Source organism: Macadamia integrifolia, chromosome 3 (assembly GCF_013358625.1).
Source record: "Macadamia integrifolia cultivar HAES 741 chromosome 3, SCU_Mint_v3, whole genome shotgun sequence".
Taxonomy (NCBI): domain Eukaryota; kingdom Viridiplantae; phylum Streptophyta; class Magnoliopsida; order Proteales; family Proteaceae; genus Macadamia; species Macadamia integrifolia.
This window is the reverse complement of record NC_056559.1, coordinates 32,456,667-32,469,559: the sequence shown is the minus strand read 5'-3', so window position 1 is coordinate 32,469,559 and position 12,893 is coordinate 32,456,667. Positions and strand designations below refer to the sequence as shown.

Here is a 12,893-nt window from a genome sequence, read left to right as displayed (position 1 = left end):
TAAGAAATTCTCATTGTCTTTGTTATAACCAGAACTAAGATAAGATTATTTTTCGAATTTTAAAATTCACCTTGGGAATGGTGAAGTTTTCTTCTACTGAAAAAAAAAAAAAATTAAGCACAAGAAAATACAAGAAATTTTTTTTTCTTTTATTTTATTGATAACCGAACAGACATAATTTTTATTTTCTTACTATTTCATTTTTTTTTCTATTCTTTTCTTTCCTTCTCTTGGCTATCAAACATGGCCTTAAGGTCCGGCCTTCTTCTTTATTGCCCTTTTCCAAATGTACAGCTTCAAACACACGATGAATTGAAGGTCCTCTTATAGAAAAGGAAAAATTAAATTTGATGTCCTCTTGTCATGCACGGACACTGTTGTGGGCCACGTAGGGTTGTCTTTGTTGAGAGAGAGAGTGAGTGTATTTCATGCACTTATCCGAGAGTTTGGATTCGTTGCGCGTACGATCTGATCGTATATATGAACATCCAACACATGTCCTATTTTCTGTTATTACAAGAGTGAGGAGGTGTATATTTGAAAGCAAATGGGATAGGTATTGGATGCTCACATATATGACCAAGCGAATGAATGAGCAATGAATCCAAATTCCAGATGCCGATGTAGGGCATGTGGGGTTGTCTCTACCTGCTATGAGTATGAGAGAGAGAGAGAGAGAGAGAGAGAGAGAGAGAGAGAGAGAGAATTGAATATTAAAAAAAATAAGTCATCTTGTTGCATTTTCTGTTCCTACACAGGCGTCGAAATGAATACCTATGCATGTTTGTCCATTTATCCCCCGTGGATGCAAAGGCCACGTGATCGGCAGCAAACTCTTTCCTATTACAATGGCCACAAGTAATTCATGTGTATCCAGTTTTCAAAGGCCACAAGTAACTCACAAGAGTACAAGGACTAGCAGCTGATGGAGTTGATCCGGACTCTTTAATACAGGGTTTGTCGATTCTGGGTTTTAACAGATCGATTCTGATATGGTTTCAATTCCAATACCAAATTATTGAGACCCCCTTTTGTATCTTTAAACACATATCATGAATTGATCGTCCTCTTGTTATGCATGGTATCCACGTATGGGCATGCATGTTGGATTGTCTCTGCGTGTTCTGTTAGAGAGAGAGAGAGAGATTTGTTTAGATAGCATTTTTTTTTTCAATATAAATTAAGTATAGGTTTATTTAACATGTTTGATTTGGGTTTGATGGTTATAAATATGCTTATAAAACCTCTCCAAGGTGCTTGCTAACTCACTAGCCTAGAAAAACTTTCCTTCTTAAGGTTGGACGCTACTCTATTCTTTCTTTCACATGCTCATTACCTTTACTTTGCCTTAAACTTTAGAACAAGAATTATCTAAAGATCGACCAAACCAATCTCTTACATTCACTTATGGCCCCAAACGCTCCTTATGAAATATGTTTTGTACCCAAGAGCAGAGAAGAAGAGGAAGAAGATGAGAAAATCTACAAGAGATACAAGGAAATTATTGCTACTACACTTCCTATAGCAGGAGGTTTGTTAGGTGAACCGATGTACCAGTATCAAGGCTTTTGGTACAGTTCCAGAGTTGGTAGTGTTGGACCTTTGGCAGTTCAAGATCATTTTAGGGCAAGAGCCAGTGACATTCTTATTGCTAGCATCCCCAAGAGTGGCACAACTTGGCTGAAATCGCTTGCCTTTGCTGTCATCAATATCAAATCTCATCCTCCTTCAGTTCAGCAACAACATCCTTTGCACATATTCAATTCACATGATCTCGTGCCCATGTTGGAGATAAGGCTATATAACAATGACTTCAATGGTAATCGAATTCCTAACCTTGATATCCTTCCATCACCTAGACTGTTTGGCACACACATGCCATACACATCACTACCACAATCTGTAACACTTTCAGGTTCCCGGATTGTTTATATTTGCCGGAACATCAAGGATAATCTAGTATCGATGTCTCGTTTTATCATCAAGATGAGGTTGGCTCTTTCTTTGGAGCCTATGAAGGTAGAAGATATCTTAGAGTGGTTTTGCAAAGGGAGGTGTGTAATTGGGGAAGTTATAGAACATGCGTTGGGTTATTGGAAAGCGAGTTTAGAAAGGCCTCAAAATGTGCTATTCCTCAAGTACGATAAGATGGTGGCCGAACCAGCTCTTCACTTAAAAAGGATTGCAGAGTTTATGGGGTGCCCCTTCTCCTCAATGGAAGAGAAGGAAGGGGTGGTTCATCAAATAATAAAGCTATGCAGTTTCGAGAATTTAAGCAATTTAGAAGTGAATAAAACTGGATTAAGTGATGGTGGTTTTCTTAACCGTGCCTACTTCAGGAAAGGTAAAGTTGGAGATTCAGCAAATTATCTCTCACCTAAAATGATGGAGCAGCTTGATCAAATCATAGAGCAAAAATTACATGGCTCGGGCTTAACACTCTAAATCAATTACATTTTATTTTATTTTATTTTATTTTTTATTTTATTTTATTTTATTTAAATTCAGGTTTTGTTGATTATGGTTTGAGTTTTCTCTTTAATTAGTTTGGCTTTGGGGTGGTAAGGCGGTATGCTCCCCCAACCCACTCTTGTGTCTATCTGGTTGTGCCGCAATTGTGCCAGTTTGTGGGTCAACGGAAGGTCGCATGAAGACATCAGACCCTAGGACAGGGGGGCAGCTCAGTCTTTTCAAGTGTGCATGTGTGTTGGCATAGAGTTAGGCAAGCAAGTAGGATTCTCTTTCCCATTAATAAATTTCAGGTCATTTCTTAGTCACTTTAATTGCATTCGTCAATGAACGAAAGACAAGTAAACATTTTTTTTTAAATAAAATAAATATTATCTGACTATGCACCATTATTTAAGGACCTTAACATATGGAGGCGATAGCATTTCATATACACGATATTCATACTTTTATTCCACGAGTAAAATCAAGTAGTTATGAGTGTTCACTCAGATTTTTTTGGCTAAAAGAAATGGTGAAGTCAGGCATTTCTTCTACTCAGCCATGTTTGGATGCCAAGAGAAGAAGAAAAAGAGATAGATATATAAAAAAATCAGTGTAATAATAATTGTATTATTTTCTTAGTTTTTAGAAATTCTAATTGTATTGTTTTCTTAGTTTTTAGAAATTCCAATTGTCTTTGGGATGTCTAGAATCAAGAGGAGATTTTTTTTTTTTTTTCAAAATTTACCTTAATAATTGTGAAGTTTTTTTCTCCTTAAAATTTTTTCTACTCTTATGTAGACTTTTTTTTTCATTACTTTTCATTTTCTTTTATTGACTACTTATGGTCTTCTTTGTTGCCTTTTTCCGGACGAATAGCTTTAAACACATGATGAATTGAAAGTCCTTACAGAAAAGATAAATATAAATTAGGTGCTCCTCTTGTCATGCACAGACATTGATGTGGGTCATGTGGTGTTATCTCCATTTGTTGAGAGAGATTGTGTGTGGTGCACATATATGAATATTCAATAGTTTGGATTTGCTATATATATCATCACTCGATCGTACATATGAGCATCCAATATATGTCTCACTTCCTATTATTATAAAGATGAAGAGGGGTATATTTGTAAGAAAAAATGATAGGTGTTAGATGTTTACATGTAAGACTAGGTATCAGATAAAATAGGAAACAAATATTCATTTTTAGACCACTAGATATTGCAATTTTATTTTTATTATTATTATTTTTTAATTATATTTAAGGAGAAAAGTGGGGTCAATCAGGGAAAACCAACCTAATTTGGTCTGATGAGGATCAATCAGGGAATCAGGGTAAGGCTAAGCTGAGCTCGGCAGGATTGGCGAGGGCTGAGTATCTCAGCCCAACCTCAGGGCCAGGTTGAGCTTGGGCTGAGGCAAGAAGACTCAGGGTTGGCGTGGGATGCTAAAAACCCTGATCTAACCCGACTTGTTTCAACCCTAACCCCAATCCTTAGATGTCCTTGTAGTCTCAATTGAAACAATGATGATCAAATCGTCGTGCATGTTGTCTATATTCAACATATTTCCAGTGTGGGGGACGAGTACAACTATGGCTGGGTTGTGGATCGGAGCCCCTAACATTAATTCCAAAGCCTCCGCCTTCATGAACTCACTTCCAAAAAAGAACATTTTTGGTGGCCATATCCTCTCCACCTTGGATTTCATGACCTGCGATTCGAAGACGAACACAGTAAGCACTGTGGACTTCTTGGTGCCCAACCCCAAAGTGAGAGAGGGAAGGCAAGGCCGAGGGAAGCCATTGAACCAGAGAGAGTTCTCTTAGTAGGCAAAGTTGAAGAGGGAAGCCATTGTTTATGTGGTGGGATCCCGCTCATCAGGGAACTATATATGAATATTCAGGGTATGCTTCTAATCTGGATGCCTTCATAAAACATCCAAAGGTGGTAATGGTAAGAATAAATGAATTAAAACTTACGGATGACCGTCGGATGCTTATCGCACTGCCACACCCGCAGCAAACAATCATCGGGCAAAGTTTTGGTAAGTAATGAATTAATACATTTTAATTGATAGTTACCTAAAATTACCTCCCTTTTTAACATCAAATTATAAAAATAAATCAACTAACAGTATCCAACTACGGAAAAAAAAGGGAATGTGGAAGAGATACATGAAAGATTGGAAGAAAAAAGAACGTAAAAGAGATATATGAAAGATTGCAAGAAGAAAAAAAAAAGGTTTTCTAAACATATTACACCATTGGATATAAGAAAACAAGATGAAAACACTTCCGATTTTTTAAAGTTAATAAGACTAAAATAATTAATAAAAATAGAGAGTGTAAGTTGTAAGAAGTGATTCATCATAAAAACAAATAAGCATTTATTTCAGAGGACCGAGTTGGAGTCTACTTTAGGTTGAGGGGGATTGTCCTTCTTACGCTAATTTCTTTGCAGCCTGAAAGTTTTAAAAATATAATAAATATTATCCGACTTCATGTACCATTATTTAAGAGCCTTAACAAATGGAGGCGATAGCATTTCATGGACATGATTAGGGGTGTCATTGGACCATGACTTTCCTATTTAAGGAATGAGTCAATCTCGGTCAATGTCGTGTCGAGCTTGATCGGGTTCCAAGCTTTAATGGGTTAATCTCGGGCCTTAAACAGGGTATGTACCAAAAAAGCCTCAAATGGTCTTTACTTTTCTTAGATTTAAGATACTTTAGTTTATTTTGTCAAATCATCAACACATTTGAAAAGATAGTACACTTAATTACAGTCAATAGTTATAAAAATATCAATATATATACCCTATTCTATTAAAAAAAAATCAAAATACCTAAATAAACAACAAGCTAAATGTATCGATCCGAGTCAGGCCAATCAGGAGTCCCATCGGGCTTACCCCTTACACCATGTACTACCTATTTAAAAACATGTCGGGCTACATTTATTAATCGAGCTATTCCAAGTCGGGCCATAAACATATCAGGCTCGATTGGGCCTATCGGTGAGGGCTTGGAATTGACATCCCTATACATGATATTGATACTTTCATTCCACAAGTATAATCAAGTACTTAAAGCAAGGAAAAATAATTAAAAATGCAAAATATATATATATATATATATCATCAATTGATAGTATAGAAGTAATTAATTAAGCTAGTACCTATTGGTCTTCTGAGTCAATGATTCCTTCCTATAATTAGGGGGAAAAAATTGGAAGATGGGGTAGTGTCCAATTACCATGACCTTCTTTTGAGAGAGCAGATCGTCTACTTGTATGAGTAGATGAGCTAAACTGGTCTTACACTAAATAGGTGCCATGTGTCCAACCTCTATAAGGAGGTAACCTTTCCGTTAATTTATATTTTTAAATCTTTTTTTATTTTTCCTATTTTTGAGAAATTTAAAACTACTTGGATTTTATTAATCTCTCTCTCTTGTATGGCTGAAAACCATCACAAGCATGGCTATAGTAATCGAACTCATCAATCCATCTGGTTCTAATTTCGATAAGGATCAGTTTTTTTTTGGTAAAAGATTAAGGATCTACTGGGTTGGCTTGAAGTGTGCCGATTGCCTCTCAAGTGCTTGTAGTAGGAGATTTAACACGCATGGCCAATACATAATTTTACCGATTTTCTCTTTAGTTAATGAAAATCAGAGAATACTCCAATATATACTTTGCTTCTGTGGTGCTATTATTCTCAAAAGTGATTCACATCAATATTAAAGAGTGACTATGTTGACAAATACAATTTTTTTAAATCCCTTCTAATGTTTTCTTCCTTCTTATTTATTGGCTTTGATCTGCAACCTCAATTTTAAATTTCTGGGTATGCCTTTGCACATCTATCATATATATATTAGTGGCAAGAAATAAGCTAAATGCACCATATTTTTATTCCAATATAAGAATTGACGATGAGTGATCTAATTCCTCTTCAACAAGATTTTGCTTACCTTTAGCTAATTCTTCTCTCAAATTTCTTATGCTTCATTGTAGATGATCTTCACCCATAGAGATAGTGATAGCACTCAAACACGCATATGATCCGCTATTCCATTTGAAATTTCTGGTTACTAACAGGATTGAAAAACGAAACTTTAGTTACTAACAGACTAATGGAGATAAAATAAGAACAAAAAAATATAACTAATGAAAATCAATAATAGTTTATCTTAAGAGATAGTTTTTCTAACATTCACTTCCAGTTAAAGTGGGGACAAATGAGGGGCAAATGTCACATTTCATGCCAATTCAACTGATCCTTATCGAAATTAAAACCAAATGGGTTGATGAGTCTGATTACTATAACATTGCTTGTAATGATTTTCAAGTACACATGATTAACAAAGTGATGGTTGGTGATATATATAAAAAGATGTGAAATATATTCATGATCTGAAACTCCTCACAAATAGAGGAGATAAAAACGATTAATAAAATCTGGATAATTTCAAATTCCCCAAAAATAAAGAAAAATATTGAATAAATAAATAAACAAAAAGTTACCACAGTAAGTTTATAATCTGTGCCAAAACTCCTCAGACATATAAGGTAATTCCAACACCTGGAGTGAGGTAACAAACCTCAATCCCATGGGTATCTTTTTCAAATTGTAACAACCCATGATCCGTAGAAGGTTAAGCTTCGGTAATGCTCCTGCCTTTGATTTCCCACTCCTCTATTTTTATTAGACGCTGGGTTCGGAAGATACGGAGTTTGGGAAACCCCTGTCCAGAACATATTATTTTGGTCCCCACGTATGATCTTTCATTTAAAAAAAGGAACATCAAGTTAGGCAATTTTTCCAATGTGGCAATTGCGTCTGGCCCTAGACGTGAATTCCTCAACGTTAATTCAGCCAATCTGGGTGGGAATTCATCGTACGGATCTTCTGGTAGCCTTTCTATCTTTCCATCCAAGCTCAGAACTCGAAGGTGATGACAATGGGACAGGGGTACCAGCGTTGGAAATGCCACATACTCTTGATCAGTTGATAGATGCAGATCCAATGATTGAATTCTGTCCAACTTAGTAATTGATGACAAATACAACTCCGCTTCTGATGTCCGCTTTATATTTTTTATCTTCAGTTCTCGGAGATTGATCAACTTGGCCATCTCATTTTGTTTCCAAACCAGGCCATCCACCCACCTTAGAGTTTGGAGGTTGGTTAGGGTGTCAATTCGTGGCAAAGCAACAACCTCCTCTTCGTCCAAACCATCCTAGTAATTCCAACTGAAACTCAAGTGCCTTAATTGTGTCAGCTTCGATAAAGCACCAACAGCTATATCAGACCAACGACAGCCAGTACTCCAACCAAAGTCTAAGGTCTGTAAGCTCCGCAAGCTCTCTATGGATGATGGAAGCTTTGCCAAGGCATCAGGCAATAGCAAATACCTTAAGTGAATCAACTTTCCCAATGCATCAGGCAACCTCATAGTGCTATCTTGAAATCTAGACTTTGATAGGTCAAGCACCCTCAACAATTTGATATTTGTAATTGATTCCAACTGATAAGGTAAATCATTATAGCTCAAAGACATAATCTTTTCTAGATTGTTTTTCCCTTGGCCTTCTCTCATCATCGATTGTTGGTGGATGCGGTCTCTCACTGTAAACCACTCTTGTGGCGACTTTCCCCTTAATAGACCAGCCAACACAGTGATAGCTAATGGTAAACCGTCACACTTCTTTACCATCTCTTTCCCCAACAATTCCCTTGAATTTGTGATTGTGGGGCAGTTGCCATTGCCGAATGCTTTAACAACAAAAAGCTTCCAGCTATCCGTTTCATTTAGAGTTTGTAGATGGTGAATGATACACTCTTTAGCAACTTTTCTGTTGCGACTGGTGAGAATTACTCTTCCTTTACTCTTACTCTGTTGAGGAAATGCTCTCTTCAAACTCTCCCAAGCTTCCGAGTCCCATATGTCATCAAGTACCACCAAGTAGGTACAATCTTTCAATAGCTCACGAAGTTTGTCTTCCAAATATACCTCTTCACTAAACACCCCCATCTCCTGTATTTCCTCTGTACTGAGATTGGGCTTCACTTCTTTTATTAATCTCTTGAAGACGTCTTTGATACTGAAGTCTTTTGATACACACGCCATGCTTAACTTCTTCATGATTGTAAACCAACCTAGGTGGCAACAGTTGTTTTAACAATGCCTCCCATCCCTGCTATGCAAATAGGATGGCATTGTTCTCCCTTCTGCACTAATTCTGCTACCAATTTCTGTACATTTTTGTCCAATCCAAAAATGTCTTTGAGAGTAGCATCGTCTTGAGGAGAGGATCTTCTAAGCTGTTGAAATCTATCTTGTGGAGAAAGGCTCCTCCTATCTTCTCCTCGTGAGCCACCATCTTTCCTTTGAATGCCATACCTTTGCATTTCCTCACCAATCTTTCGGATCCGAGTTTTAACCACTTCAACCTCCTTCCCTATAGTGTAGAGGTTTGCCCCTTTTTGGCAAATGCAGGCATAGCTCTTAAGGGATCCCAGGAATCGCCTCCTTCTTGGAGTACTGTTTTCATCTTCATCCACAACCTTGAGGATGTAGTTGTCAATGATGTCCTCGATGTCATATGCAGCATCTCTAATTTTTGATACCCAAGTGCGCACAACTATGGAACCTTCGTCTTGCCTTGAATCAGCATCTTCCAAGAAGCTCTGTATCCATATCAACTCATCCCGTAGATCCTCCACTTGGTCTTTCACACCAACTAAGAAAATTACTTGCTGAATGAGCAGATCCCCTAGCCTACCAACAACAGCCGAAACAATAGCTTGTGCCATGTTGTGCTCCTCCTTTTCGAATTCTCCTCTGTTTTTGGTTCTTTCTGTTAAGAGTACTTGTCTGTTAACTCTCTAATCTGCGTAGGAAAAAAATATAAGATCATAAACCCAACTTGAAGATTAGAATTAATTCCCTGAAATGGTAATTAAAGCCATTAATTTGAACTTTGTAAAGGCAGCAAGGAAGAGGTAATTAATTCTTGCACATTTATGAACAGACTGTGATATCTCACCGAAAGAGAGAAGCAAAATACTAAATAAGTAACATTATATACCTGTAATGGTGATCTCTTTCGGATGTTTGATTGTGCTTGCTGGAGATTTTCTCTTTTTATATATTAAGAATGAAGAACTAAAAACAGGTAAATTGTTCTTCGGTAACTCTTCATATATCAACGATCATCGGATAGGATGGCCGCCATCAGAGACTTTCAACACCAAACCTGCTCGCTCGATCGGTCGCACTTGTAAAGATTGCAAAATTAAGGTTGCAAGTTCTTGAATTCTCTTCACATCAGGGAGGGGAGAAAGATGGGAGAAACTAGTGTTAATAGATAAGACGCCTTCTATAAACCCATACATTTATGATTGACAGATAGATAGATAGAGGCACATGCTCATATTATTGCATGTGATCCTTGGTAACGCTTCAATCTGCAAATAACGTTAGGAAAAATCTCCTATGAATCTTTTATTTTTTTTCTGAGTTTTAATATAAACACAATCACAATCACAATCGCTGCTCTATTGAAGTCAAGTTAAGGGTGAAAATATCAAAAAAGTATAACAGAGTTAAGGTAGGAGGGATACTGACTTAATCCATTGTGAATTGGGGTTTTAGGTTCAAGATAGTATTATAAATACTAGAATTTTTTGTCCCTGCAATATCATCCACTCTTCTCCATTTTACTAAAATATAGATTTCAAGAAGGTCTGAAGGGTTATAGAAAATCTAAAGCAAAGAGAAGAAGATCGTCAAGAATTGCGTTGAATTTGTCTTTAACATACTTTATGCAAGTTACATATTGATTTCCATTAAGTTTTATTAAAATTGTATTTTTGATTTTATTTATGTGATTTTCTCTACAAGAGTTTCAGATTCTAACCCACAGATTTTTCTAAATTTTTTCATGGCAACAGTCGCGACTATAAACATACAGTACACTCTCTCGCGACTATAAAGGGCGGGGCAGTAAGCTCTCTATCAACAACAGGGGGTTGTTCTCCTTTGTCAACTCCTTGCTTGTGTCGTTGACAAAGTCAACCGAACCTAACCAAAGCGTCACAACTTGATCCTAAGGTTGCCTTTGTCAACGCTACTGAGGACCGGGGCGAGCGGAATTCAGTAGAGGCTTGAAGAGGGGCTCTTCAAGATCATATCAGAGAGCTCAAGACCCAATTGAGGAGTCGAGCCGATACGAAGTAAAGGCAGCAGCCCTGTGGAGCAAGGGGGATTGGAATAATCATTCAATAGAATCAGTGGAGGGGATAGAAGTAGACGGACAAAGACGAGTCCAAGATGGAAGGCTCTAATCAAGAGTTTTTTATGTGCGAAGAGCTCCTCTCTTGCTTTCGATTTCAATGTCTAAGAAGAGAGGGCTTCCTGTAATTTTGCTTCTTCTTTTTTATATGGTAAAGGTTGATCGACTCTAATGCTCCGTTTGGTATCGTTCTAAAAAATGTTTTTGGAGTTTTTTCGTTCTATTGGAACGAAAAAACAGAATCTTCTGTTTGGTGCACTTATGGTCCGTTTCTGTTTTTTTTTTTAACAAAATGTGGAAAAAAAAACTGAAAAACAAGATGGACGGAGCTCCATTCCGTCTCCAGTTTCGTTCCCATTTTACAAAAAAAAAAAAAAAAATTCCCGATAAAAATATGAAATTTTGAAACACCATTTTTTCTTTTAAAAACTGCATTTTGACATAGAAACTGAAATTTTCGTTTTTTACATGAAACGGCGTTTCTAGAACAGAAACGATGCCAAACGTGCCCTAAGTCAATGGTTACGTTTTTCATGGTTTCAATTCTTTTTTTCCAAAAGCTGTCGGCCATAAATTGTGAGCTAAAAAAGTATTGTCAATAATTATTGGAAAGATAAATTCAATCGAAAATAAAATTTCAAAAGAGAACTCTAAAAATGAGAATTTCATTTTTGCTCGTTTCAGATTATGTGCATGGACATTTATAAGAATTTTATGGGTTTAATTAATTATTTAAATTGATTAAATAGATAAATTTCAAGTTATATGAACCGATTTAATCTACTCTCCAGTTTAAAGATATGCTAGTTTAATTTCAATCAAGAGAATATTATAAATATTAAGTTTTAGGTCCATGCATCAATTATTCGCTCTTCTCCACTTTATCACAAAAGAGAAAACCTAAGAGGTTTAAAGGATTGTAGAAAATTCAGAGCCAAAAGAGAGGATTGTCAAGAACTGCATAGAATTCTTCTTCAACTAACCCTTTTTTTCTTTAAGGTAGAGAGGGAAGTAGATAACAGCCAAGAGGCTCAAACTCGTTACTTCACCATTAAGTTTCATTAAAATTTTATCCTTGATTTTCTCTATGTGATTTCTTCCATAAAAGTTCCAGACTCAAACCCATAAAATTTTCCAAATTGTGTAATTTTGTAATTTTTTTTTTTAATAAGGGTTGATTTAGTCTAATTCAACGGTTACTTTTTCTTTTTCTTGCTCATCCAATTCTCTTTTTCCAAAAGTTGTCGGCTTACAAAAACAGGTACAATCAATTATTATTAAAAAAAAAAATTAAACAACATAAAATTTCAATAATTGGGGAACTCTAGAAATGAGAAATTTTATTTTCTCCTCATCTTATGGCCATGGACATCAAGTGAAAGAACTCAAACTGGGCTTGCCTTGTATTCAAAACGCCGGATAACCCACAAGATTGATTTCAGGGAAGACCCAGCTTCGCTCATTCTTGACCAATTGGTCAAGGATATAAGTAATAAGATCTCCAATATGTGTATGGCTCCTATCTGTCTGAACTATCACAAGAGGCTGAAGATAAAATAAAATATTAAAATTAAAAATTAAACAAAAATTTCTGAAAATTAAGAAATATTACTAAAAAGCTCAAGCTCCATCAAACTTCAAATAGAAGAAAACTAAACCCTTAACTTATTCCATCTCTCTCTGAATGTATATGGGAAGATTGCCGGAGGAGCTTTAAAACTTGCATATATATCTTATATTTCCATCAATACGATAAGTCTGATGAAACAATAAACTGATGGATCTTCTTCATTTCTTGGTTTTGTCAAGCACTTCTATATATGTATCTCTTTAGATATGCATATAGCCATAGTGTGCGTTCCACTAATTGTTTAATCCCTTCTTCTTTTTTTTTAAAGAAAATTAATAGCTATGGTATCCTTTCCATTACACAATTGCCATCGATGGAGGACATTTTTTTTTTTTTCTTTTTTGATAAAATGGAGGACATTAAACTCCCATCATATGGTTGGATACTTGGATCTTATCCTTATTTAATCATTCCCGTCAATATTCTCTTGCCATGTCAATTCCACGTAGGGGAGGGGAATGTTAGAAAATAAACATGGACAGAGTATAAGACTTATTTGAAAAT

At 36.1% G+C, this 12,893-nt stretch overlaps 2 protein-coding genes across 2 annotated transcripts; one reads left to right on the top strand and one right to left on the bottom strand.

The window, feature by feature from the left end:
- Positions 1-1,407: 1,407 nt before the first annotated feature.
- On the top strand, positions 1,408-2,445 carry LOC122074373 (cytosolic sulfotransferase 8-like). Its single transcript, XM_042639197.1, has one exon. It carries the CDS (start codon positions 1,408-1,410, stop codon positions 2,443-2,445), a length of 1,038 nt encoding a protein of 345 aa, XP_042495131.1.
- A 4,614-nt stretch (positions 2,446-7,059) lies between these two features.
- LOC122072669 (putative disease resistance RPP13-like protein 3) lies at positions 7,060-9,735 on the bottom strand. Its single transcript, XM_042637054.1, has 2 exons — positions 9,554-9,735; positions 7,060-9,355 (listed from the first exon to the last, which is right to left on the bottom strand). Exon 2 carries the CDS (start codon positions 8,605-8,607, stop codon positions 7,702-7,704), a length of 906 nt encoding a protein of 301 aa, XP_042492988.1. The 5' UTR covers positions 8,608-9,355; positions 9,554-9,735; the 3' UTR covers positions 7,060-7,701.
- Positions 9,736-12,893: the final 3,158 nt, after the last annotated feature.

Bases quoted from the DNA above. Each gene is read 5' to 3' on its own strand.
- LOC122074373 (XM_042639197.1), top strand. From the start codon at position 1,408: ATGGCCCCAAACGCTCCTTATGAAATATGTTTTGTACCCAAGAGCAGA.
- LOC122072669 (XM_042637054.1), bottom strand. From the start codon at position 8,607: ATGAAGAAGTTAAGCATGGCGTGTGTATCAAAAGACTTCAGTATCAAA.